A 24726-nucleotide genomic window follows, 5' to 3' on the forward strand; every position below is an offset into this window, starting at 1 on the left:
AGAAATGGATTCGAAGGGTTGTAAGACGTAAGGTGAAATGTTAGGGGCAATATACTGCGTCCTTTAAGAGCTATTGCGTTCCAGTACCATTGTAGCTTATAGCACACCGGTGAGACGACTCATCAAAAAATTTGATTAGTAGTATTTTCACGAACGGAGAGATTTGTACTTAAATTTGGGTGGAAATTTGGTTTGGATTCAAACATATGGTCATGTTGTTTCTGGGGGCTGTGAATATCGGATGATGCGAGTCATTACGCTGTTTCCATTACTCCTTTTGAACCCTGATGGAGTATTCTCTTTAATAATGTTATTAATAATTAATTTTCTGCGCTGTTCTCAGTATCATGTGATAGTGTTAGTGGTCAATTCCAATATTTTCTCCATACCATATTCTCATTACCAGGTACAAACACATGCGAGTCTCTGAATTTTCGTTAGTTCTCTCTGTTTTGTTATCAGCTTTACTTTATAGGCCCAGCCTATTTTGCCGAATCCAGAGCAGGTTTCTGGTCTGCACCTACAGTTTTTTCTGCCTTCCCCAATGCGCATCATTAATGCTCGTGTAGCTTTCGTAATAGTAGGTACGGTGCTTCTTAAATGTGTTCTTTCTAGGGTGACGCCTAGATATTCGGCTTCACTTTTCATTTCTCTCACCGGGTTATACTGTTATAAAACAAAATACATTAATCCAAAAAACGCTTCTGTGTATAGTTTTGGCGCAACTTTAGCAACAGAGTATTCAGTTTCAAAATTAAGTCTTTCCAGACAAGTGTGTTGTTTATTGGCCGGTAGTTCAATAAGTGGTTGGGGCGGTGAGTAAGTCTGACATAGAGATTCAACCTAATGAGAGAATGCAAAAATAAGTACTGATTTCATGTCACACATTATACAAAATACTACCACAGCTCTGAACTGGAACACGTGCCTGGTAGAAGATTGTTCTGTATTACAACACACTAAAAAAAAAAAGGAAATGCCACAACAGTCACCCTCTGTTGGGTCCAGACGAAGGAAAGATACGAAAGAAACAAAGATGAGGATGCCAAGGAGCTCATCGTTAACAGGAACCGAACGTTTTTGCAACGTTTCATATCGTCACAGTTCTTTTTAGAATAGAAGATAAAATGAGAGTGAGGAAACAATTAGAATCGCTCACTGGACACGAGCAATTGAACAATCTCCTTGCAAAATTTGAAAGGACAGAAATTACAGACGCCTTGGAGGAAGCAGAAAGACTTGGAAAAGACTGATAAACTCCATGGCATCTTAGTCTGTAGATCTTGTTGGCGTAAAACGTCAACGAACTTACTGACAGCTGTCGTGCTACAGTTGTAAAGTAAGTAACATTTCTTAACATCATAATTTATCACGTCACCATATACAACCTAATTCTCTTAAATTGAAGTGCGAAAGGCTCCTGCGTAAGACAATCTCAAAAATTAAATGCACCGAATCTACCTCAGTTCCGGACACATTTTCCTTGTCCCGGGTTCGAATCCAGCGGCCCTGCATTCGAACTCGACATACTTACAAATGGGCTTTTTTTCAAAAACACCGGCGCCCCGAGGGTTGATATAACCTCTGCTGTTGGGAACCGTCGTAAAAAAATAAAAATAAAAATAAATAAAAAAGTAGGTACAATACAATCATGAGTTTCTCATCAAAATAAAAACTGTCATATCTCCGATATACAGGGTGATTCTCTACCCGTACGACAAAATTCGTCAGGTGCTTTCTATACCTCAAATGCAACCAAAAATTCGATTTTCAATAATTTCGCAGATATTCAACATCTTATGTTTTTCAACTACCTACAATATTCGTACCTCTTGAACTATTCATTTTTATGGAAATCGAAAAAAAGCATTAGAAAGGAACCCTTGTAGAAATTTTAATTAACTATTTTTTTCAAAAACTTCTAAATTTAAAATTTGCAAAAAAACTGAATTTACAATTTATGGAAGAACTGCACGGTAGTGCGTTTAATAAGCTCTCGAGCAATATACCCTTTTATTAACTTACATCGATCCAAAATGCAGAAATTCTATGCTTAATGGGAAAAAGTGGTGACGATGTGAAAAAAAGGGGGAATGGGGTTAATCTAGTAATTCAACTTTTTGTCCTGAGGAAAATTTATTTCCCAACTTTAACTTAATAAAAAGCGCAAAAAGAAAGAAAAATTAAACAAAACATATAAAACAGAAAAAATAAACATAGCAAACAACAGCAGAAAATTTGGACATTGACCATAGTTAAAAGAAAGCAAAATAACAATACAGAAGTTGTGAAACCCAACTTTAACCTAATAAAACAATCACAAAAACAAAAATTTAACGTAATTTGGTTGTTCACTATGTTTAATTTCTCTTTTTTTATGTGTTTAAATATTTTTACATTGAATTTTTGTTTCTTAAAAAAAATTAAAGTGAAAGTTTCTGAATGGTGCCTTCATTATTAGTTAAAGAGCTACGAATAGATTGATGACGAAAACCGTTGATAGCTGAAAAAACATAAAATGATGAATATCCGCAGAAGGGTTGAGAATCGGACCATATGAACTTTTCCTTTGAAGTGTAGAGGAATCTGGTGAATTTAGTCGTACGAGTAGCGAATCAACCTGTATATATTTATATAGATTTCCACATCTTAAGTTGTAATTAAAGTTTGTTGATGTGATTAGTTTTGATGTCGGTATAACGCAATGATTATTCTCTAGATTTTTTTTTACCACTCAATTCCTACGAGAATGCTCCTAGGTAGTAGGAAAGAAACCCTTGGAGAAAGTTGAATGGGCTTGAAAAGTATGTGTAACGAATAAAGTCGAAATTGCTACAGAACTTTTATAAGCACAAAACCCGCTTTTATCATGTAGTGATAGGCGATTCTACCGTTGCCGAAGAAATCATCCGGGATCATGGAATGGAAAACCGCCCTCGCCGGTCTCTAAGTCCATTTTTATGAACACGTGTGTTGAACACATCTCGATTTGTAAAATGAAATGCGTTTTATCTTTATGCAGGGGCCTTTCCTATCGATGGCAAAATAATCGACTACTATTATCGTAACGGGCCCGAGTGTCGTGCGATGAGAGCCTACGAAGTTAGGACGGACGGGTTGACAGCACGTTCTTCTCGCCAGCGTGTAATTTGGCCGGCAAATATCTCTGAGAGTTCTCGTGCCGGTATTTAAATGGGGGAATCGCACGATGGAAGATTTCGCGCTTCCCCCGCTTTCTTCCGCCGAGCTTCCCTATTAGGAAGATTCCCACGGTGAAAAATGGAAAATATCCTAGAAAGAAAGTCGCTTTTAAGCATGCGAACAAGGTAGAAGCCCGTGGAGGTGTCCGACTCTAGGGAAATTCGTCGTAAGTGGATCCCTGGTCTTAGAATACGTCTTGAATCCATTTGTCGGCAGCCTCCCCTGTCTTCTTAATGTTTGATCCACCACACCCATCTCTCTCCTGAAAATAACATTGATACCAACTTTTTAATCGAATTGGCCGAAACTCTTTAGTAACTAGGCTAACTAAGAATCCGTACTATCTATTTTGAATTAAACGTTCTTTAACTAAGAGTTAATTAGGGAAGCCATATTCAATTTCTGTAAACGACGTTTTGCATTGCTACCAAGGAAACCTTTTTGATTTTTATGGCTGACACTCTCATTTACGCTGAGGTCAAGGCAGAATCCTAATTACTCTGCAGATATGTAGAATTATGCCATATTTAAACAAGGTACTGCATTAATTCAGCCTATTGTTTGCTTGGAATTCTTCGAGCTTTTATCGGTTTTAAATACGTTTAAGACACTTTCCAGCATAACAGAAAGTATTTTACAGAAAGTGTTAAGACGAACATGGCATCATAGCATAAAACAAAATAACCGGGAGTGGATGATTTCACGACCATTGCAATACTCGAAGAGAGCCGAGGGTCGGTTGTGGAGTCCATAAATCTGCTGCCTTTTCAGGTAAACAGGTTTTCTGGGAAGTAAGGTGAACTGATTCTAAATGCATACTCCCCCATGGCATTCACTTTGTCATCGTCAGAACCTTATTTTTATGGATAAGGATACATTTAGACATTTTTTTGTAAGTTTTAAGTCCTGCGTTAGTGTATTTCCAAAGGGAGTTGTTACGAGGGTGGGCATCAGATAGAAAAATTTTCCAGCGGTCTCTTAATTGCACGATTTTTTATGAATTGTCTATTGTGACCGATTTGGGTAGCCTTTTGAAAAACGGGTGCTGCGTCTTTTGAGTCAGTCGTCTGATCCTGTTTTTAACTTTTGGCAACCTCCGAAAGGTGCAGAGGTCTCATATTTAAACTCATGTCATAACTATTTCCTAACTTCCTAAAACGTTTAATTAAAAATTACTTAATCAACAGGAAATTCTTTGTGCCGAATGATGACCTAGATCACCTTTAAAAAGTATAAGAGTATATATATATATATATATATATATATATATAAGTCTCCCAAGGATCAGTACTTGAACCAACCTTATAAACGACCTTTGCAAGCTGAAAGCTACAGCTGAACTGGCTCACTTTGCTTTTGACACAACCTTTTTAAGAGCCTGTTTATATGGTTGATTCCACAATATTTACAGAGAATTATGAGTTCCTTTAGATAGGTCTAGTTATAAATATTTTGAAAAACTGAGAATCAGATTTGATAGTACAAGACTGAGGTAATATAGTTTCGACACAGACCACACACTATCAAACATGTCATAATAAATAACTTGCCCATGCCATGGCCTAAAAATGTTAAGTACCTTGGAATGTATCTGGACACCAGACATAATTTTAGTTACCATATTGAGCTCAAAAGCATGCACCACCTTAAAGAGTCTTTACCCGGTATTTAATAAGCGTTCAGGAATGGAAGGTAAAAATAATCAAAACTTATTTATGAACTTTACCTATATGTCTAAGTCCAATTTTGATAAGTCCAAAATTCTGCTCTAATAAGTATTTAGAGGTTTTCCATGTTGGACTCCGATAAAATATAAGCATGTAATAAACATCCTAGCTTAACAACCCACGTCTATAGAGCAATTGTATTTTTTTATAATTCATGCATAAACAGCCCATTTTTATTTATGTAAAAATCTTTTTACTTATAATAGAGTAGACGTGAACGTCGTAAATACAAGCATAAAGACTTAAGCACATAATGTTTGACAAAATGAATATGTGTCAAAAGGAACTGTGTATTTGCCAATGCACCTGGTTTAACAAATTGCCGTGATAAGTAATGTAAAAATAGAAGTTAAATCTTTGTCTATTAGTTGATGTGTTGTGTATAGCATGTACTTGAATATTCTTATAGTCTTACTTTTTTTATTGAACTCAACTGCTTCTAATAATGTTTAATACCTTTATTGTCTTGTGTAATGCTTGGTTTTTTAAATATATATTTTCCCCTAAACTATTTTATTTGTAATGCATACAGCTGGTGTCACGAGATGGATTCGAACCCTCGTCCCTCGACTAAATACCCCGCTCATAACTTGAGCTATCGCGGCTTCGATCCACCGGGACACCAACTCCTCACCTCGACCTAGCCGAAGGTCGTGGGTTCGAATCCGCTCGGGACACTAGCTTTTTTATCTCAACCAAGACCTTAGATAAAAAGTATAATTTAAATAATAAATACGGTCAATTAAATATATGAATTAGGATAGTATATTTTAAGATTAAGGGATTCTTATATTTAATGCAGACTAGGTATAAACGTGCAATAATGCCCTGGATCCGACTAAATACAATTATGTAAACAAAGTAACTGTAAATCAAAATTATATGCAATAAAATGCATACAAACGTACTGTTTATTTCAGAATAAAGTCTACAATCCGATAGTTCGTGTAATCTATTTTACGATTCACGATTGGTTGAGGAATTAACCGCTTTAGCTGCGTTTTTACAGGCCGAGCACGATTCAGACGACTCCTTATAGATAAGTCGTTCTTTTATCTAGCCCCCTCGTTATTCAAGAAGTACGGTTGATTTCTTCAACAGTTTTCTTTAGGTTTATTTTTCGTTCAAATCAACTCAGATATCGTTACTTAGTTACGATAAAAACTGTGTGATACTACTTTCTACCATTGTTCTCTCGACGTTGTTTTTGTTTAGTACGTGCACAACAAGGAGAAAGTGATAAACGATAGCCAAGAGCGGTAGCATTACTCAAAACGTTGCGAAGCTTCTACAACAATCCCACTGATAACAATAGCTTAGGTAAAATACATTCTTATGATATGTTGTAGTTGAGGTCTGGAAGATTACAGTTTCAGGTCGACGAAAATATACAGGGCGATTGGCAATAAGTGTCGAAAATTTCAGGTGTAAAAATAAACCCCTGTTCGAATCTCAACGGTAAAGAAGTAATTTCAGGTTTTGGGTTTTTTTTTTAATTTTTCTACTTAGGTTCACTAAATTGCTTATAAACTTCAGAATTACTGACTGTAGAAAAATCAGGTTTGTGCCAACAGAAAGAACGTTAAATTTGCTATGAGAAAACCTATTTACATTGCAGAAATTATGAAAAAATTCTATAGGAAAAATTCAGAAACAAAATGTTGAAATTTGTAATTTTTTAAAAATAATTATTCAGAAATCGTGAGATGCGGTCTGGTGTGATGTAGGTTTCAGAAAAACATTTTCTTTATCGTGCCAACGTTTCGATCTTTATTGAGATCATCTTCAGGGCCTAGGATTTACAAACATTGTTTACATTTAACAAATACATGTAAAATGTGGAAAAAAGTGAATTTATACAATGCAAAATATATTTTTCAATATGTAATTGAATATTAATATTATTTGGTTAAGCGGACCACGAAAAATAGTGAATTTAATGAATACATTTTTATATTCAATCAAAGTATTTGTCTTTTGAAGAGATTTTCTATACCGCCTTCCTTCCCCACCCTTTCAAAATCCAACGTATATAAACATAAAACAGTAAAATCTCACTGGCACTCTCAACACGACACGCAAGAATGGCACAGTTAAACAGAAGACAAACACTTTGAGTGAGTAGAAATACTTTGATTGAATATAAAAAATATATTTTGCATTGTATATATTCACTTTTTTCCACATGTATTTGTCAAATGTAAACAATGTAAATCCAAAGCCCTTAAGATGATTTCAATAAAGATCGAAACGTTGGCACTATAAAGAAAATGTTTTTCTGAAACCTACATCACACCAGACCGCATCTCACGATTTCTGAATAATTATCGAATAACGGTCACTAATCACCACACATTTTTTAAAATGTTGGATTGGTAACTGTTAATAACTACAAACTCCTGGAGCTTTGCAAATTCCCTCAAAAGTTCTCCATTCAATTAGCTTCCAGCGGTATAGCCATCTTTTTGGATTACGCTTGTATGTATATTTCTCACGTGGGTTATGTATAGACCTCAGTGTTTCACAATGGACAGGTTGGGATACCTTCCGTCAGGAAGGATTGTATCCTTAACATTGATGCAGATGCGGAAAAAATCAACTCACTGCTAGTGGTAATTTTCTTTCTAACTTTGCGCCCTCGTAAAATGGTGTCCCTCCCGACGGAAGACATACCGACCTCTCCATTGAGAAACAATAAAGAACTGACACGAAACTCAAGAGCCAGACGGATTTCCTGGATAAATTGAGCCGCCCCTTCATCGATACCACTTTTTTTATATGTAACATTTTTGAGCCTTCCAGAAGCGCAATCCAAAAAGTATACCGCTAGAAGCTAATTGATCAGAGAACTTTTGAAGGAATTTGCAAAGCTCAGGGAGTTTGTAGTTATTAACAGTTACCAATCCAATATTGTAAAAAATTCCAATGTTTAACATTTTTGTTTTTTTCTGAATTTTTCATGCAGACTTTTTTCATCAAGTCTGCAACGTAAATAGGTTTCTTTGCAGCAAATTTAACGTTTTTTCAGTTGGCACAAACCAGATTTTTCTAGTCAGTAATTCTGAAGTTTATAAGCTATTTCGTGGACCTAAGTCGAAAAATTCAAAAAAGCCCAAAACATGAAATTATTTCTTTACCGTTGAGATTTGGACAGGGGTTGATAGGAAGTTTTTTGTCGCATATGGTGAGTAGAAACACCTGAAATTTTCGTTACTTATCGCCAGTCACCCTGTATATAAATTCTGACTTCTTATTCAGTTGGAAAAGTATAGAATTTCTTCATAAGAAGATATTAAGATGTTTTTGTAGTAAGTGATTTGGTAGCGAAATAGATGTAGCATTATAAAAACGACCGAGGAATATAAATAATTAAGTTAGTTTATACATTTCAGACTGATTTGGTCTCAAATGTACACATCCATCTTTAAAAATAGCTATTTTTAGAAAATGTAATTCCGTTATTAGAAAGTAATTGCCTAAATGATGCACACGGTCGTTATCCCATTTGGCTAATGCGTTCGTTCCTTTTTTACGATGTCGATGCAATTCCGGAGTCGGACAATGTTATTTGGCGTTTGATTTTTTGAAGTGGGTCAGTGTTAATCCGAACGCGCGCCGTTGAACCTTTACCTTTGCAACATTTGATCAAGCTCTAACGGTCTTGGAACTGATTATTCTTCGACTGAGGGCCCTCGGGATACCAGCTCTCCTAACAAGGGATATGGGATAGGAGAGGTGAGCCGCCTGGACGGGCAACCGGAAGCTGACAGGGGCGATAAATTACTTCCGATTATGCCCTGTTCAGCTAGCGGTTCAACGGGTTTTCGGACTCGAAAAAGATGCACTAAGTTTCTTCCTTTCCCGTGCAAATATATTTAATGATGCAATATAATTGGTATTATTAAGACCGGCGACGTATAGTCGAGTTACGTGTGTTAATTTCCTCTAATTTGAAATTTCACAAAAATTAGAAAAATAAGTTGCCTTGAGGAGAAATTTATACTAATAATTATTCTGTTAAAAAAATTATAAAATTTCCTTAGGGCTTTTGATTTCATAATAGCTTCGAATTGCACCTTCTCGAATCCATGATGGATAATATTAAAATTAATATTTTGTAATTAGACGGCTCGCAGTTAGAATCAGCTACAGTCAAACGGGGTTGCTTTGCCCAGAGGGATGACAGCCCATTTTTCAAAAAACTGTTTTGTTCCCCGATAATGTCGTCAAATTTGGACCTTCAGGTTTCGAATCGGAATAACAACTCTAGGGCACTACTATGGAGATTAGATGGCAGAGAAAAATTTGTGTTGTTATCAGATGCTAAGGGATTTTAGCGATCTCTAGATCAAACCTAGAATTCGTAAGTTTTAAAACTTACCATTATTTGTTCTATAAATGTCAATAATAAAATAAACGCATACCCTGGTGAGATTGCCCAAACATAATTTTCAGACGCCCTGAGGAAATAAAGGAAATGAGAGTGTTGGGCAAAGACGCCCTATCATAGAAGTGTCTATACCCACGAGGTCTTCTAATTTTGCAATACACCTGATATCGTCGCAAAATGAATTTACCCGCAAAATCGTCAAATACAACTATAAATCATATAGTAGAAGTGCTAAAGATTTTGGCTTAAAGTTGAAATTTGGGCAAAGCAAACCATGTTGACTGCAGTGTTGATGTCGTAGGGATATTCGTCCAGTCCACTGCGGTTAAAGTTGCAGTAGTGTCGCAGTCCTCGGCAACGTTGGGCCTGAGTCGGTCTCCAATAAAATTTGAAACCATCTACAAAAAACTTAATTATATTAATTTGTAGACATATTTAAGATTGTTTGATAAGATTATAGATTTAGTGACTGTACAAACATGCATTCATAATGTGTAATTACTATAGGCTGTGATGATGATTTGAAAATAGATCGAAAGCTTGCCAGTAGCAATTGTGCTTTCGTCCAGACCATACCGGTATCCAGATTATCCGATACCACGATAAGATCGACAGCTTGGTCATTTCAGTTCACAACGCATCATTTCATTTCACGTTTCGGCTCACTTAAATGGGCGAAAGCCTTCCAGTATCCAGCGCATCCAGTCGTTCCAACCGAAAGTCCTGAGACAAATTGCCGAAGCACCTTATTAACCTCACTATCCACTAAGACCTCAACATTCCTTTTGTCAACGAACTAATCCAGTCCAGATTCCAAACCTTTCACACCAACCTTTCGAACCATCCTAACCATACTGCTCGTGCCTTCTTCACTCATTCCCATCCTGAAAAACCCACCACGGCGTCTCAACCGACGATGGCCTCGGGACCTCCTTGTCCCCTAATCGTATACACTAAGTGCCAACAGTGGCTGGCTCCTCAAAGCATGTGTTCTAACGGTGCAGTGCTGGCATTAGTGCTAGTGTTGTGCTGTGCGATATAGTACATATTTGTATAGCATACTATCCTGTGTAGGTAACAAATAAATTTAAAAAAAATGGGCGTTGGCAATATTACGTCCTTTCAAACCAATACATTCACGATTCATTCAACATAACATTTAACGCAAAAGATGTTTTTAGTTTCTATCTAAAATCTGAACAGAGGATGCAAGACTTGTTGCCGTGTCCAAGCCCAATTGTAATGTCGGATTATATATTCATATTCCTCTCAACATGGAGCCAAAGATTGGGTCAGATTAAATATAACCTTTCCCCGCATGCCGGACATATGCGGTTTCGGTCCAAAAGTAAGTGTCCTTCAGTCAACCACGTATGGCTTATTCTAAGTCAGTGAAAATGGTCCCCTTTCTTCAATAAAGATTCTTAACTGATCACAATTGTTCTGGTTAACATTTAAAAGACCTTCTATAATAACCAATTTACATTTTTGCTTGAGATTATGACGATATACTACCTGCCCATATACTAGCTACTTTTATGTTTTATTGGTTGAGTACGTTTACGTTTTAAATTAAAAAAAAAGAATTGTTTATAAAAGAGTGGAACACGCTTTATATGGCATATTCCTGACATGAAAACTCGTAAATAATCCAGGAAGAATTAAACTGCGGGCGAATATAAATAATTCCCGGTCGACTGTCAACAATCCGTTGAAATCGCAACAACAAACTCTTTAAGGATTAAAGTTCGGAATTAGAGACTGTTGCCTTTAGGCTTCAGTAGAGATGACCCTTTACAAGATAATTTTAACTTTTGCGACTTAAACTAATGTGGGCCGCTATTTTTCAGGTGGTCGCCGGTCTTGGCCTTGTACTTTTCCGCGCCCTAGACTTCGGCATCGAAGAAGACGAAGAGAGACACCTGAGCCCCGAATTAACGAGGCTCATACAAAATATGACTGCTGCAGGTAAGATTAATTAATTATTACTTTGCGTCATTTAATTTACGTCCATACATAACAAAGTAGCCCTACATCTACAATTATTATTATTTATTTTTACAGGCGTTTTTTTAATAACATTTAAGGCTAATTTATCTTTTTTTTAAATTTGTTGATTTTTGTTTTTTAAAAACCAATCCCATGTGGTTTTTTTAAGGTGTTGATTAATTACTTATTTAAATATTTATTTGGACATTTCGGGAATTTACACCCATCATCAACATCTACATTTTTAAAAGCGATAACTATAACTAGGATATTAGTATTTTACAACAATTTATTATAAAACTTACCTTTTTAAAAAATTATTAAATTTTTCATCATACAAAAAAATAGTTGTATGTATATAGTATTCCTAAATAAGTATTTGTTAATGGCTATTTTATTCAAATGTCTCCATTAAAATGTAATTCAGATTAATGTTTTGTGTACTTAGATCGATATGTAGAAAATTTAATTTTTTGACAGTTGATTTTAATTTTATTGTATTTGAATTTCATCATTATTATTTTTACTTTCTTTTATTTCTGTCAAGATGATTGTTTTGTTTTTTGTTGTAAGACATCCATTATTATTATTATTATTATAGTTATTAGTATGTACATAGTAAAATTACATTAAAACCAGTAAAAAGGTAAGCTTTATAATAAAATGTAAAATATTAATATCTTTTGTTATACTTCTTTTTTTTTTAATTTTTGTCTGTATTGCGTGAAAAAAATGTTATTAATGAAAGTTCTTCGTTTTTGACTGAACTTGACTAAACTTTTAGCAATTGACGAAGGTTCATGTGTAGGCTACAACATTATATTTCGTGGTTCGATGGACCAAATAACTTCTTTAAATTAATTATTCTTTTTATGTAAGGTCATGGTTGAGATGAAAAAGTTAATGTCACGAGCGGGATTCGAACCCACGACCTTCGGCTTGTATACCACACAAACTTTTTCATCTCAACCAAGACCTTACATAAAAAGAATAGTTAGTTGAGAAATAAATTGTTTCCAGGACGAAAAGTTGAATTACTCGATTAACCCCATTCCCCCTTTTTTTTCATACCGTCACCACTTTTATCTCATTTAGCATGAAATTTCTGCATTATGGTTCGATGTAATTAAAGAAAAGGTTATAGCTAGAAAGCTTATTACAGGAAGAATTGTTATGAAATTTGCCAAGATCTACCGTGCGAATTTATTTTTTACAATTTTTAAATTTATCACTTTTTGAAAAATATGTTTGCTTTTTTACCAATAATTAAATTGAAAAGGAAATTTTACGCCTTCTCTGGATTTTCCCAAAAATGAATAGTTCAAGTACGAGTAGATTTATGACGAAAATCGTATATAGTAGAAAAAACCATAAATTGTTGAATATCTGAATATAAAGGGTTTAGAATCAGACCATGGCTCATACGAATTTTTTGTTGCTTTTGAGGTGTATTTGACGAATTTTGTCCTACGAGTAGCGAATCACCCTGAACATTATCATTAATCAAGCTCACTGTTACTTCGGAGTTCGAGAAACCTGTGACGCTTCGGGGGTGATCAGTCGGATGGGTGCGGGATGAAAGTTTTCTGGCGTGAGAGTTTATGAAATTTCTTCTAGCAGTTTTTCGCTACTCAAGGACAAATATGATATTAGGTGATTGTAAATGGCAAAATTGGATGCATAGAAACGGATATTGGACGATGGTTCGAAGGACTTTTGATTGTAGTAGGGAGTGGTTACGTTGGAGATTGGAACGTTTTGTTGAACCTCAAAGTTCAATGGGTCTCAGAATAGTTATTTTGTAGAGGCAATTTTGATCGTTTGTCCAGTTCTTTCTTTTAAGAAGTTTTAAACGTCCGTTTAGAGTCACATGTGAGGGTTCGTGTGAGAAGTTTGTCGTAAAGCCCAAGGTAGCGGACTACATAAACTGATCGAAGGGATGTCGTAGATGGGAGCAGTAGTTTTCGCCGAAGGGTGAAAGTGACATGTTCACATTTTTATGTTTATCGACATCTTCCACGTCTCAAGGGATGAAGGCTTTCTTCACATCTAGGAAAACACAGGATATCACTCCTTTTAGTCAAGAGCGGTAGTGATGATGTCCACATCGCGTTTAAAATGCAAATATATTTTACGGCAATAAGGAGAAAACAAATAAATAATACCTGACAACTGAATACTGATGCCAATTTTCTGATTTCCTCTCAATTTCCTTTTAACGTAGTTTTACTGGTTTGGTTCGAAATTTCACCCGTGGGATTGTTCTGGAGAAAAATTAATGAAAAATCAATGTTTCAGTTTAATCTAAAACTGTTGTAAAGAACAAAAAAGTGGTTGGGAAAACTGGGGCTTTTGGTTGGGAAAGGTAAATTTTTTATGATTTGTTCACCTCTTTTGTAGTAGAAAGAAGTTTTTTTTTTTTTTTTTTTTTGGGGGGGGGGGTTGATTGCTTCAATCAATACTTATGAATGGGGCGTCGGTGGCCGCAACAGTTGTGTTGACACGGCGCTCATCACTGTAACGTAAAGGTCCCGGGTTCGAATCCAGCGGCCGTGCATTCGAACCCGACACCCCACATTCTTACAAATGGGCTTTTTTCAAAAACACCAGCACCCCGAGGGTTTATATAACCACTGCTGTTGCGAACCCTCATTTCGCAGAACTTATTAATCTCTATTGGGTTTCTTATAAATTAATTTTATTCGTTAAACACCGGCTGATAAATTATTTCCTTATTTTGAGAAGTTTTTCTTCTAACCTAAAATTAGAAAATACATAATCATAAAAAATGCGCTCTTCCCATGTTAATACATCATTGTTTTCGCCGGAGCGTCTTATTATCCTAATTTCGAAGAAAATGGGTCAATTAATTTTCGATCCCAACGTGTGAAGTGTTCATTCACATGCACGTAAGTTCATTCACATGTTCCGTCTATTGTAGAATACCAACCGAGCAAGAATTATAAATACTCCCATGGCACAAAATATGAAAATTAATGTCGAAAATATAACCTTATAACTTCACCTTATTCTGTCAATTTATGATTTTAATTACTACAAAGAAGGAAAATATAAGCGAAAATGGTAGTCCAGCAGCTTATGATTTAATAAGAGTGTGTTGTAATTACCGTTAATCGATAATTATTCAGAAATCGTGAAATGCGATCTGGTGTGATGTAGGTTTCAGAAAAACATTTTCTTTATCGTGCCAACGTTTCGATCTTTATTGAGACCATCTTCTTCCCCAGTGGGCACTCTCAATTCACACTCTCACACGCAAGAATGGCACAATTACACAGAAGACACACACTTTGAGCCCTGAAGATGATCTCAATAAAGATCGAAACGTTGGCACGATAAAGAAAATGTTTTTCTGAATCCTACATTACACCAGACCGCATCTCACGATTTCTGAATAATTTGTAAGAGTTTGATATAGACATTATTTTTAATTTAATAAAACCTCTTTTACCATTTTTAACTTATGGCAAGCTTACTAATGAATAAATGGTATAATTTTTCTTCTGACCAATTTCACCATGCCATTTTGGCATTGAGAATGGTACGAATTCAAGTGCATTCCTTTAATTTTCAAAAGCCACTCAATTTTTATTATATACATATTGCAATATGGATAATTATTTTCGTTCATATCAAATTTTAATGCTGATCTTAAAGTTTGAAACTCATAAAAAAAAGTACGTCTCCCTCTATGGCATCAAATGTTTTAAAAATACAATAAAACTTCATCTTGATAACATTTTTCATTGTAAATAGGTTATCTGTAATGCTATATTTAGGTCTGAAATCTACTTTTAATTTTTGTTTAGTAGACTCATCGAGTAGGATAATCTTTCAAATATTAGCCTGGTAAAACTTGAGTTATGCATTTCAAACCCGCATATTTATGCACTGTACCGAATAATGGTCCTATAAACATACTGTAAAACTTTCAATTTTGCATGTTGTCCTATTTCGCTATATTTTATAAAAGATTAACATAAAATCATAAAATTAGAAGGGATTACGTATAGAGTTAATATGTGTTTGTGTGTAATATAAGCATGCTGGATTGATAGCTGACAATCAAATGTTTGTATGCTAGTTTAAACGGAAGTCGACATGTCGAATAATTAATTAATCTTAGAGAAGAAAGTAAAATGAAGGTGAAATTCGGGCTTCCGATCCGTACTGTCTCCGAGTTCGCTGGGACCTGTTTCGGAAAAACAAATTAACTACGACGTAGGAGGCAGTCGCTGACCTATTTCCCCAGAATCAAAACGTAATAAATTCCCAGCGGAGTAAACAATTCACTCCGGTGGAATTAAGGCCCGAATTAGCCCGGATTGAAACAAACGGTATCTGAAAATGAGAAGAGATTGGCGGGAGGGCGGAAAGAAGCTCTGCAGATTAAAACTTCATTGATACAATTCGGAATTTGAACCGCACGACTGACCCGAGTTCTTTCAAGAGGGTCAAACACTCAAAAATCTCCTTTTGGAAAGATCAGTGTATCGATTCAATAAAATTGTAAAATCCCAAAATCCTACTACTAAATGACTCCTACTTATAAAAAACAAAAACATTATGGTATTCCTTCTTACTGTCTGCGATGAACCTGTAATTTGGTTCCCATCATCACTAGTTTTATCCTTTTATATCAAATCTAAGGAAGCTTGACAGACCATGTAACACATTTTTTGCTACTTCAACACGGTCGACCATTTTAAATAACAATCTGTACTATCCATAGTAGCACCGGGGGGCGTCGATGGCTGTAACGGTTTAGGCGTTGACACGGCGCTCATCACTGTAAGGTAAAGGTCCTGCATTCCAGAGTTGGGCAAAATCTAACTAATTCAATCATGATTAAGAATTTTGATTGAAGTTTAATCATGATTGAATTAGTCATGAGTAAATTAATCATTATGTGATTTAATCATAATTAATTCAATCATGAGGTATGACTAAATCATATGATTAATTTACTCATGACTAATTCAATCATGATTAAACTTCAATCACAATTCTTAATCATGATTGAATTAGTTTGATTTTGCCCAACTCTGGCTACAATGACCAACTTACCAAAATCCAACCGACTCCGGATAAAAATTTTGAGATGAGAGTCGTGCTCAAGGCCAACCTTCAAAAATTGTTATCATAAACGAAAACCAAAGTTACATAATTATTCTACATGTCTATTTTATTACAATCAAGACCCCTAGATGGTGTATTTTCCAAATAATGTAGAAATCTCTCCTTTTAAGTGGAATAAATTTTAATTCAAAGAAATATTTTTTCCATTGATCGGTTATGTAAACATATTTACTTTTCAAAGCGTAGCTTGTTCTAGGATTTTTTTATTTTATTTTATTATTATTATTATCATTATCATTATTTTTTGGCTTTTCATAACGACGGAGTTTTACTTATAATTGGAAGATTGATTTTTGTTAAATAAGGTGTTGAAGGATTTTCGTTTTGACGAAATAAATTTCTGTTAGAAAATTTTTTAAAAGTGATGAAGTGTATTTTTCATTTTTTGAGCACCCATTTGAACATGATTTATCGAAATTTAGTCATGACTAACTATATTGTGACTAAATTAGTCATGCCTCGTATTTAATTACTAGTCATGACTAATTTAGTCATCAATCACATATGGCGACTAGTGACTAATTTAGTCATCAATCACATATGGTGACTAATGACTAATTTAGTCATCAATCACATATGGCGACTAATGACTATTTAGTAATCAATCACATATGGCGACTAGTGACTAAGTTATTCATCAATCACATGGCGACTAATGACTAATTTAGTCATCAATCACATATGGCGACTAATGACTAATAGTCTGAGTGATCAATCATTAATCATTAGACATGACTAATTTTTGCACAACACTGCTGCATTCGAACCCGACATACTTACAAACGGGCTTTTTTCAAAAACACTGGCGACCCCGAGGGTTGATATAGCCTCTGCTGTTGGGAACCCTCGTTTAAAAAAAAAAAATAAATAAATAAATAAAATGTAGTAACACCGAGATTGGTTATCTTGTCTGCCCTTTCTATATCGACGCACTTAAAACAATTAGGGAGGTTACAATCAATTGTACGATTTATTTTAATTTTTAAATTTTCTATAGAACTTTTAATAATAAATAAACAATTTGGCCGGCCCTTAACGATAGACAGAGGAAAACCGGCCTTTAAAAATACTAACATGTACGATGATTTTTCCATTTTTCTACGTCCTCCCAATTACTAGAATATATAGCAAAAATGTCATTACCAAAAACTATCAGCTTTAAGTCTTAATGTAGTAATATGTCGTTAATATAAACGAGGAAAAGTATAGGGCCAAGCACAGATCCCTGCGGAACCCCATGTTTTATAATTCTCTTGGAACTGAAGCTATAACTTATTATCTAAAGCAGACCATCATTTATCATGGTTTCAATAGTTTTCACTTATCAAATGAATTACATTCAATTAATGATGAGTTTTTATGTCTTGACAAATATTTTCGAAACCAATTACCTTTATCTTTCAATCAAATTTAGGCAATCAAACCAAATAAACAGATTACTTGTTCTCTCATGGTTATTCTTACACACAAGGTTTGTCTGTACTTTATTATTTGATCTCAGGTTAAAAGTGAAGTGATTAGTGACTCGTTTTCTACAAAAATATAAATCATTTAGATCAATTAGTTTTAAACTTGAATTTGAATAATGAAAGAATTTAGTTTTCTTTGTTGTGAATTCCCTTGACATATCCTCGAATGGTCACAACAGCCGCTCGTTACCAATGCCACCTCACTTTTCTGTAAATTGCTCACGAATTTTCATTTTTTCAAAAACTCATTCCGAATTCATTTGGGCTGCTGTTCTGAGAAGTCATGAGAAATGCATTTAGATACAAATTACCGACTGTGTCGGTGAAGGGGTGAGGGGTAAAATGACCCGTTGGGTGAAATAACAAAGAGCGGCAGCGATTTTTGGCCGCGACGTTTCCGTTATGTTAACTCCTTTCTCCTCCGCAAACATCCGCACGAAACCGGACGCCTGCCTCTGCGCACTTTGGATCCTGGACGCTAGGTTGTCATGTTTCCGCCAATAAAATCATACGATTTTACGAAATTTTCATTAATCTCACTGTAATGATTAAGTAACGGCCGAGTGTTGCTGGAGTAGTTATTAAACCGAACAACCTGTGTATTGGCCATACCATTTTTACTCATTTCTCATTTTTGTCCAACGATCAACAACCCTTCCGCCTTCAAAGTTTTTAAAATTTAAACCAGTCCTGAGCCTTAGTTTGTGGGCAACGTAGGGAGTAGTGTTTTTGTTGTTTTTTTAACGAAGATTTGCAACAGCAGAGGTCATATCAACTCTCGAGGTGTATTAAAAGAAGCTCATTTTTCGTTGTGTTTATATGTCCGTTTCAAATGCATGGCTTCTGGATTCGAACCCTGGACCTTTACCTTTACCTAAACCGTTAGGGCCACCGACGCCCTGTATGAAAATCATAATTTAATGATAATATAAGTCAAAGATTTAAATATAGTTTTTGTATAATTTATACATTTAACTCAACGGAGAAAACAATTTGTGGATTTAATTAAATTGTAAATGTGTAGTGAGTAGTGACCGTTAGTCGATAATTATTCAGAAATCGTGAGATGCGGTCTGGTGTGATGTAGGTTTCAGAAAAACATTTTCTTTATCGTGCCAACGTTTCGATCTTTATTGAGATCATCCCAGGCCCGGAAGATGATCTCAATAAAGATCGAAACGTTGGCACGATAAAGAAAATGTTTTTCTGAAACCTACATCACACCAGATCGCATCTCACGATTTCTGAATAATTAAATTGTAAGGTGCTGCGCGATATACAATGGTCACATAAGATTTATGGACAACAGTGAAGTTCAATTTTTTAAAACTTCCTTATGAAAATTTCAATTTTTACTTCTGGTTTAACGTTCCATAAACAATAAGTGGTTTAAGTTATGAGGAACGGACAAGTTGGATGTATTTCAAAAAACACATTTTTCATTTTATTGCCGACGTTTCGACCTTTATTCGCGTCTTCTTCAAGGCATAACTTGTAGTGTTATTTCTGTAGTGTCATGTTTGTTGTATGTTTATGTATTTTTCTAAAACTCGATCCCTTTTTTTTCTACTTCAACCACTTATGGAGGTTCAATAAGTGGTTGAAGTAGAAAAAAAAAGGTTTTATAAACACACACAAAAATTCAAATTTATTAGTAAAATTGTAGGTAGATGTATTTATAAGCACAGAAAAAATTCAATTGTAGGTCATTAGGCGTGGATAGTATGGTATGATAAAAAGGATACTAGGAAGTGGGGTTTGCTCTCCCCAGGCACTGCAGCCTTCTGGCTTACTGTACCTTCCTAGTTCCTTAGTTAAGTGCAATGGACTCAATCCTTCTTCTTAGAAGTATCAGGTCATTGAATGTCGCTGCTGCAATTTGATCCCCCCTTACATTAGGTTAAATCTCCATTGAGCTGTTGCTTCGCAGATTGAAGATGATATGGATGGCTGTCTCTTCCTCCTCATTACATAATTTGCAAATGGGATCATCATTGTATATGCCCATGTTGTGTAGATGTTTTCTCAGATTCCAGTGACAGGTTAGTAGTCCTACCACTCCTCTGAGTTTGGCTCTCTCCAATTTTTGCCAGTCTTTTTAGTGTTGTTTCACCATAAGTTTACTATGTCTAGCACCGCTAGAGTTTATCCACTTCTCCTTTTGTTTTGTTTGGACCCATTCTGCGATGGAGGATTCTCTATTTGTTTTTGTTATCCAAAGTATAGGTTCAGGGCGTATGTATGGTCTTGCAGATCCTCCTTTTTGTCAAACGGATCAAGACGAATAAAATAAAAATATCCATCATCCTACACATAAAATCGTTATCAATGAGTTCAGACAAATTTAGAATACATTTCTTTTTGTAAGACACTATTTCTAATTCGTTCAGAACCAAAATAATTTTTACTTTATAACTTTCATTGCGATGTTTTGGTTAGACTTTGTTCAGATTGGTTGAGAGCTAAGATGCGATTCGTCCACTACTAACATCAGCTACTTAAACTATGACAGTACTTTGTGAGCATTAGTATCAGTTAAATTCAATATTTTTCGTGGTCCGCTTTACCAATTAATTGAATATTAGTATCAGTATTAGACAGTGTAAAATTAACAGTTTTAATCAATAAAATTTATTGGGGAAAAAACATTCACTAACATTCCAGTTTTGTCAATATTCTTCATGCCTAATGATATGAAATCATTGTAGGCATTATCGGAGTACAACACTCCCTGAACTAAGCATTCCTAATGATAATGCGTATGGTCTTAATAAAGCTAGTACATCTACAGACAAATTATATTGAGTGAGTTTCATTGGCAGTAAAGAAAAATTAAAGATGACGATGATTAATTAATAATTTGAATGAAAAGGACATGCTACGGCCTGAGGGCGACTGTTTATATTGTTTGTTACCTTGTTTTCCCTTTGAAAATCGAAGTCGAAATTCAAGTTATATTCCTTAGATTTCCTCTCTTCAGCTGAAAATGAACACAAAGCCGATAAACGTGGGCGGATCCTTAATTTGTCCGGCCTCCAATGGCTTATTGCCGCACGAAATATGTGGATGTGATGAGGATAAGGACGAGGCGGATGCTCTCCGTCACGCGAAATCCCGATCCCAGAGGAAGAAGGGAGTTCAAGGGCGGGTCGTTTCACTTTCACCGGTTCACGACTCTTCCCTACGGGTGGATGCCGGGATGGTCGTGGCCTTTAACTCTTTTTCCGCCTCCCGACTCAAACGTTTGTTATTGATCGTAAATAGAAACCCATCATGAAAACTGATGGAAATAAGGGTTTTTTCTCAATGGGGGAATGGTTTAATGTTCAATACAAGATCATTGAGCTAATTAGAGGGTTTGGTTAAATCAGATTTTAACGTTGTTTACTTACAAGTTCCTTGTCTATGTAGGTGCAAGTTCTTGCAACTAAGACTGGAAAAACCACAAGTAAGAAGCCGCTGGCAAGGCTATGGTGGTTAATTAACAACCTGAAGCCGGCCAGTGAGTTGAAAAAACAGAAGAGCACAATAGATCTCAGGTCGAGATGCAGAAGGCCTTGTGGCCGCCTCTTTTACTCCTATCATCATCATCATCCTTATCCCTATAAGCTCCTTTGTCAGTTGGCACATGTAACATTCCTCCATATCCAAAGTTTTTATAAGGATTTAAAACTTTATTTATAATATGGAAGAAAATATTGGAAAAAATAAATTATTTCGAAAAAGTACGGAAATATTACCAAAGAAATGAAGTCCGAAAGGGAAATCAGTTTAAATGAATTTAATAATATTTATGAAAACTTAATCAAAGCAATTTTAAAATTTTGAAATACTGGAAAAAACAGACTCTTAAGAAGACGTACGGGAATATTACAAAAGAAAATAAGTTGAATTTTAGTCCTAAAAGAAAATCAGTTTAAATTAATTTAATAATATTTATGGAAATGCTCGTTAAAGCTGTGAAATTAGCCAAAATGTGGCTAAAATGAAAAAAAAAATTTGGGTGAAAAATATAATTATATCTATATATCGAAATATTGGAAAAAATGGACTCTTAAGAAAAGTACGGAAATATTGCAAAAGAAAATAAGTTGCATTTTAGTCTGAAAGGAAAATCAATTTAACCGAATTTAATCATATTTGTGGAAATGTTCGTTAAAGCTATGAAATTAGCCAGGCTGTGGTTAAAATGGAAAATTTTTGGTTTGGGCGAAAAAAATATAATTGGTTCAAAATATTGAAATATTGGAAAACAATCGACTCTTAAGAAAAAAGTACGGAAATATTACAAGAAAAAGTAAGTTTAATTTAAGTCCGAAAGGGAAATAAGTTCAAATGAATTTAATATTATTTATGGAAATCTTAATCAAAGCAATTTTAAAATTTTGAAATACTGAAAAAATAGACTTAAGAAAAGTACGGAAATATTACAAAAGAAAATAAGTTGAATTTTAGTCCGAAGAGATAATCAGTTTACCTGATTTTAATAATATTTATGGAAATGCTCGTTAAACCTGTGAAATTAGCCAAACTGTGGCTAAAATGAAAAATTTTTTGTTTGGGCGAAAAAATATAATTATTTCAAAATATTGAAATATTGGAAAAAATGCACTCTTAAGAAAAGTAGGGAAATATTGCAAAAGAAAATAAGTTGAATTTTAGTCCGAAAAGAAAATCGGTATAACTGAATTTAATAATATTTGTGGAAATGTTCGTTAAAGCTATGAAATTAGCCAGACTGGGGTTAAAATGGAAAAGTTTTGGCTTGGGCGAAAAAAATATTGTTTCAAAATATTGAAATATTGGAAAAAATCGACTCTTAAGAAAAAAGTTTGGAAATATTACAAGACAAAGTAAGTTTAATTTATGTCCGAAAGGGAAATCAGTTTAACTGAATTTAATAATATTTATGGAAATCCTCATTAAAGCCGTGAAATTAGCCGATCTGTGTCTAAAATGGAAAAATTAATTGTTTGGGTAAAAAATATAATTATTTTGGAGTTTCCTCACGTGGTCGCCCCTTGTTTGTGACCGTTCTCGGGTATGTCGGCCGAGATTCGCCATCTGCGAACAATACTCGCGATTTGTCTCCTGCGCCCGTTCTTTTCCAGGGCTGGAGAAAGTTACAAATGAGTGGGATCCAGTCTCTTTCTCTCGCTAGTGTCCTCGTACCATTTTATTCTCTGGATGTCAAGTCTTTCTTGATGAAGCTGTGGGTATTTTATTATTAATTCAGTCGGAGTTGTTTGTCTGTTCGGTCCGTTGGGTCCTTGGGCTGGTCGGCCGTTTCGGTCAATCAAGCACGACTTCCTATCTCTTTTATTATCGAGTCGTAATTTGGAATTCTTTTCACCCCTTGCGTATTTTGTGTCTTTACCGTCCTTCAGTTAGGAAATGGATACTTGGTCAAATTTACAAGAACGAAACTAGAAAATAGTCGGGCGAAACTGCTAGGAGTTGATTTGATTGGACTATAAAGTTCCAAGTCGGTGGTTACCATTCTCACCTCGGTACGTGATGATTGTTTGTACAAGGCAGTCTCTATCGCCGAACGGTGCTACTTACCTGAAAAACCGAAGCCCCGGCACGTTCGCTGAAACTACACCGATCATTACTTGTATAAAGTTCGCTGAAGGTCATTGTTCTTTCCGAGCCTTCTAGAATGTTTACAAATATGAGTTTTATACGCTGGAAAAATAGGAAACATAGATGAGCATGTTGATTTTTATAATCTCCTTAGTGAATAAAACGGATGTTGGAACGACGGCGTTATTTTGCCAGTTATGTTAAATAAATAAATAAATGGATTATACAATCCCATAACGATTTCGGTTAAGTATTACACTACAATGTCGAATTAGAAAAATATATCTTTCATATCCTTCGGCCAAGTCGAAACATAACCTTCGTAAGTAGTAAAAGTGTTGATGATTCCTTCTATAAAATAAAAATAAAACACGGTGTTATTTCTTGGGTATAGAGGCAAGGGCTATTTAGTAAAATCGCAGAACTTTTTTAACTTTGGCGACGTTTCGGTATTATTTTAGTACCTTCCTAGTACCGAAACGTCGCCCAAGTTTAAAAAATGTATCCTGTGTTGTACAACAAAAACCTAAAGAAAACTACGCAAAATCTTTACTTTTAAACGGTTTAAAAAAGTTTCTTATCATTTGCAGAAAAAGTAAAGAAAGTAAAATTTGAATGTGTGGTATTAGTGACAGTTAGTAGATGATTATTCGGTAATCGTGAGATGCGGTCTGGTGTGACTTAGGTTTCAGAAAAACATTTTATTTATCGTGCCAACGTTTCGATCTTTATTTAGATCATCTTCAGGGCTCAAAGTGTTTGTTTTCTGCGTAATTGTGCCATTCTTGCGTGTCTTGTTGGGCAATCTGAATGGCACAAGAATGGCACAATTAAGCAGAAAACAAACACTTTGAGCCCTGAAGATGATCTCAATAAAGATCGAAACGTTGGCACGATAAAGAAAATGTTTTTCTGAAACCTACATCACACCAAACCGCATCTCACGTTTTCCCAGTAAAATTTGAATGTACATTTATGTTACGTTGTCTCTAAACGTCATATAAGTTAACTGAATGAACATAAAAATAAAACGATCAAAAATTGTTGGTATTTTCGAAATGTAAATTCCACTGGATGCGATAGTGGGACTCACTTCGCATATGAATAATGTTTATTGGACGGAAAGTGAATAGTGTGTGTCGTCCACGCCCAGGCCGTTCCCAACCTTTTGACACGATAAATCCAGCTCATATTGTAACATATC

The 24726-nt window shown here is 35.1% G+C and overlaps 1 protein-coding gene across 8 annotated transcripts in view; it reads left to right on the forward strand.

Moving 5' to 3' along the window:
• LOC106668738 (protein spire) overlaps positions 1-24726 on the forward strand; it is a 207719-nt gene that overhangs the window by 81149 nt on the left and 101844 nt on the right. For all 8 annotated transcript variants that reach the window (XM_024224840.1, XM_024224855.1, XM_014397755.2 and 5 more), the window contains one exon: positions 11169-11286. In XM_024224840.1, the coding sequence (XP_024080608.1) occupies positions 11169-11286 (118 nt within the window). The remainder of the gene's footprint in view (positions 1-11168; positions 11287-24726) is intronic.

This window comes from Cimex lectularius, unplaced genomic scaffold (assembly GCF_000648675.2).
Source record: "Cimex lectularius strain Harlan isolate CLEC.00 unplaced genomic scaffold, Clec_2.1 scaffold25, whole genome shotgun sequence".
Taxonomy (NCBI): Eukaryota; Metazoa; Arthropoda; class Insecta; order Hemiptera; family Cimicidae; genus Cimex; species Cimex lectularius.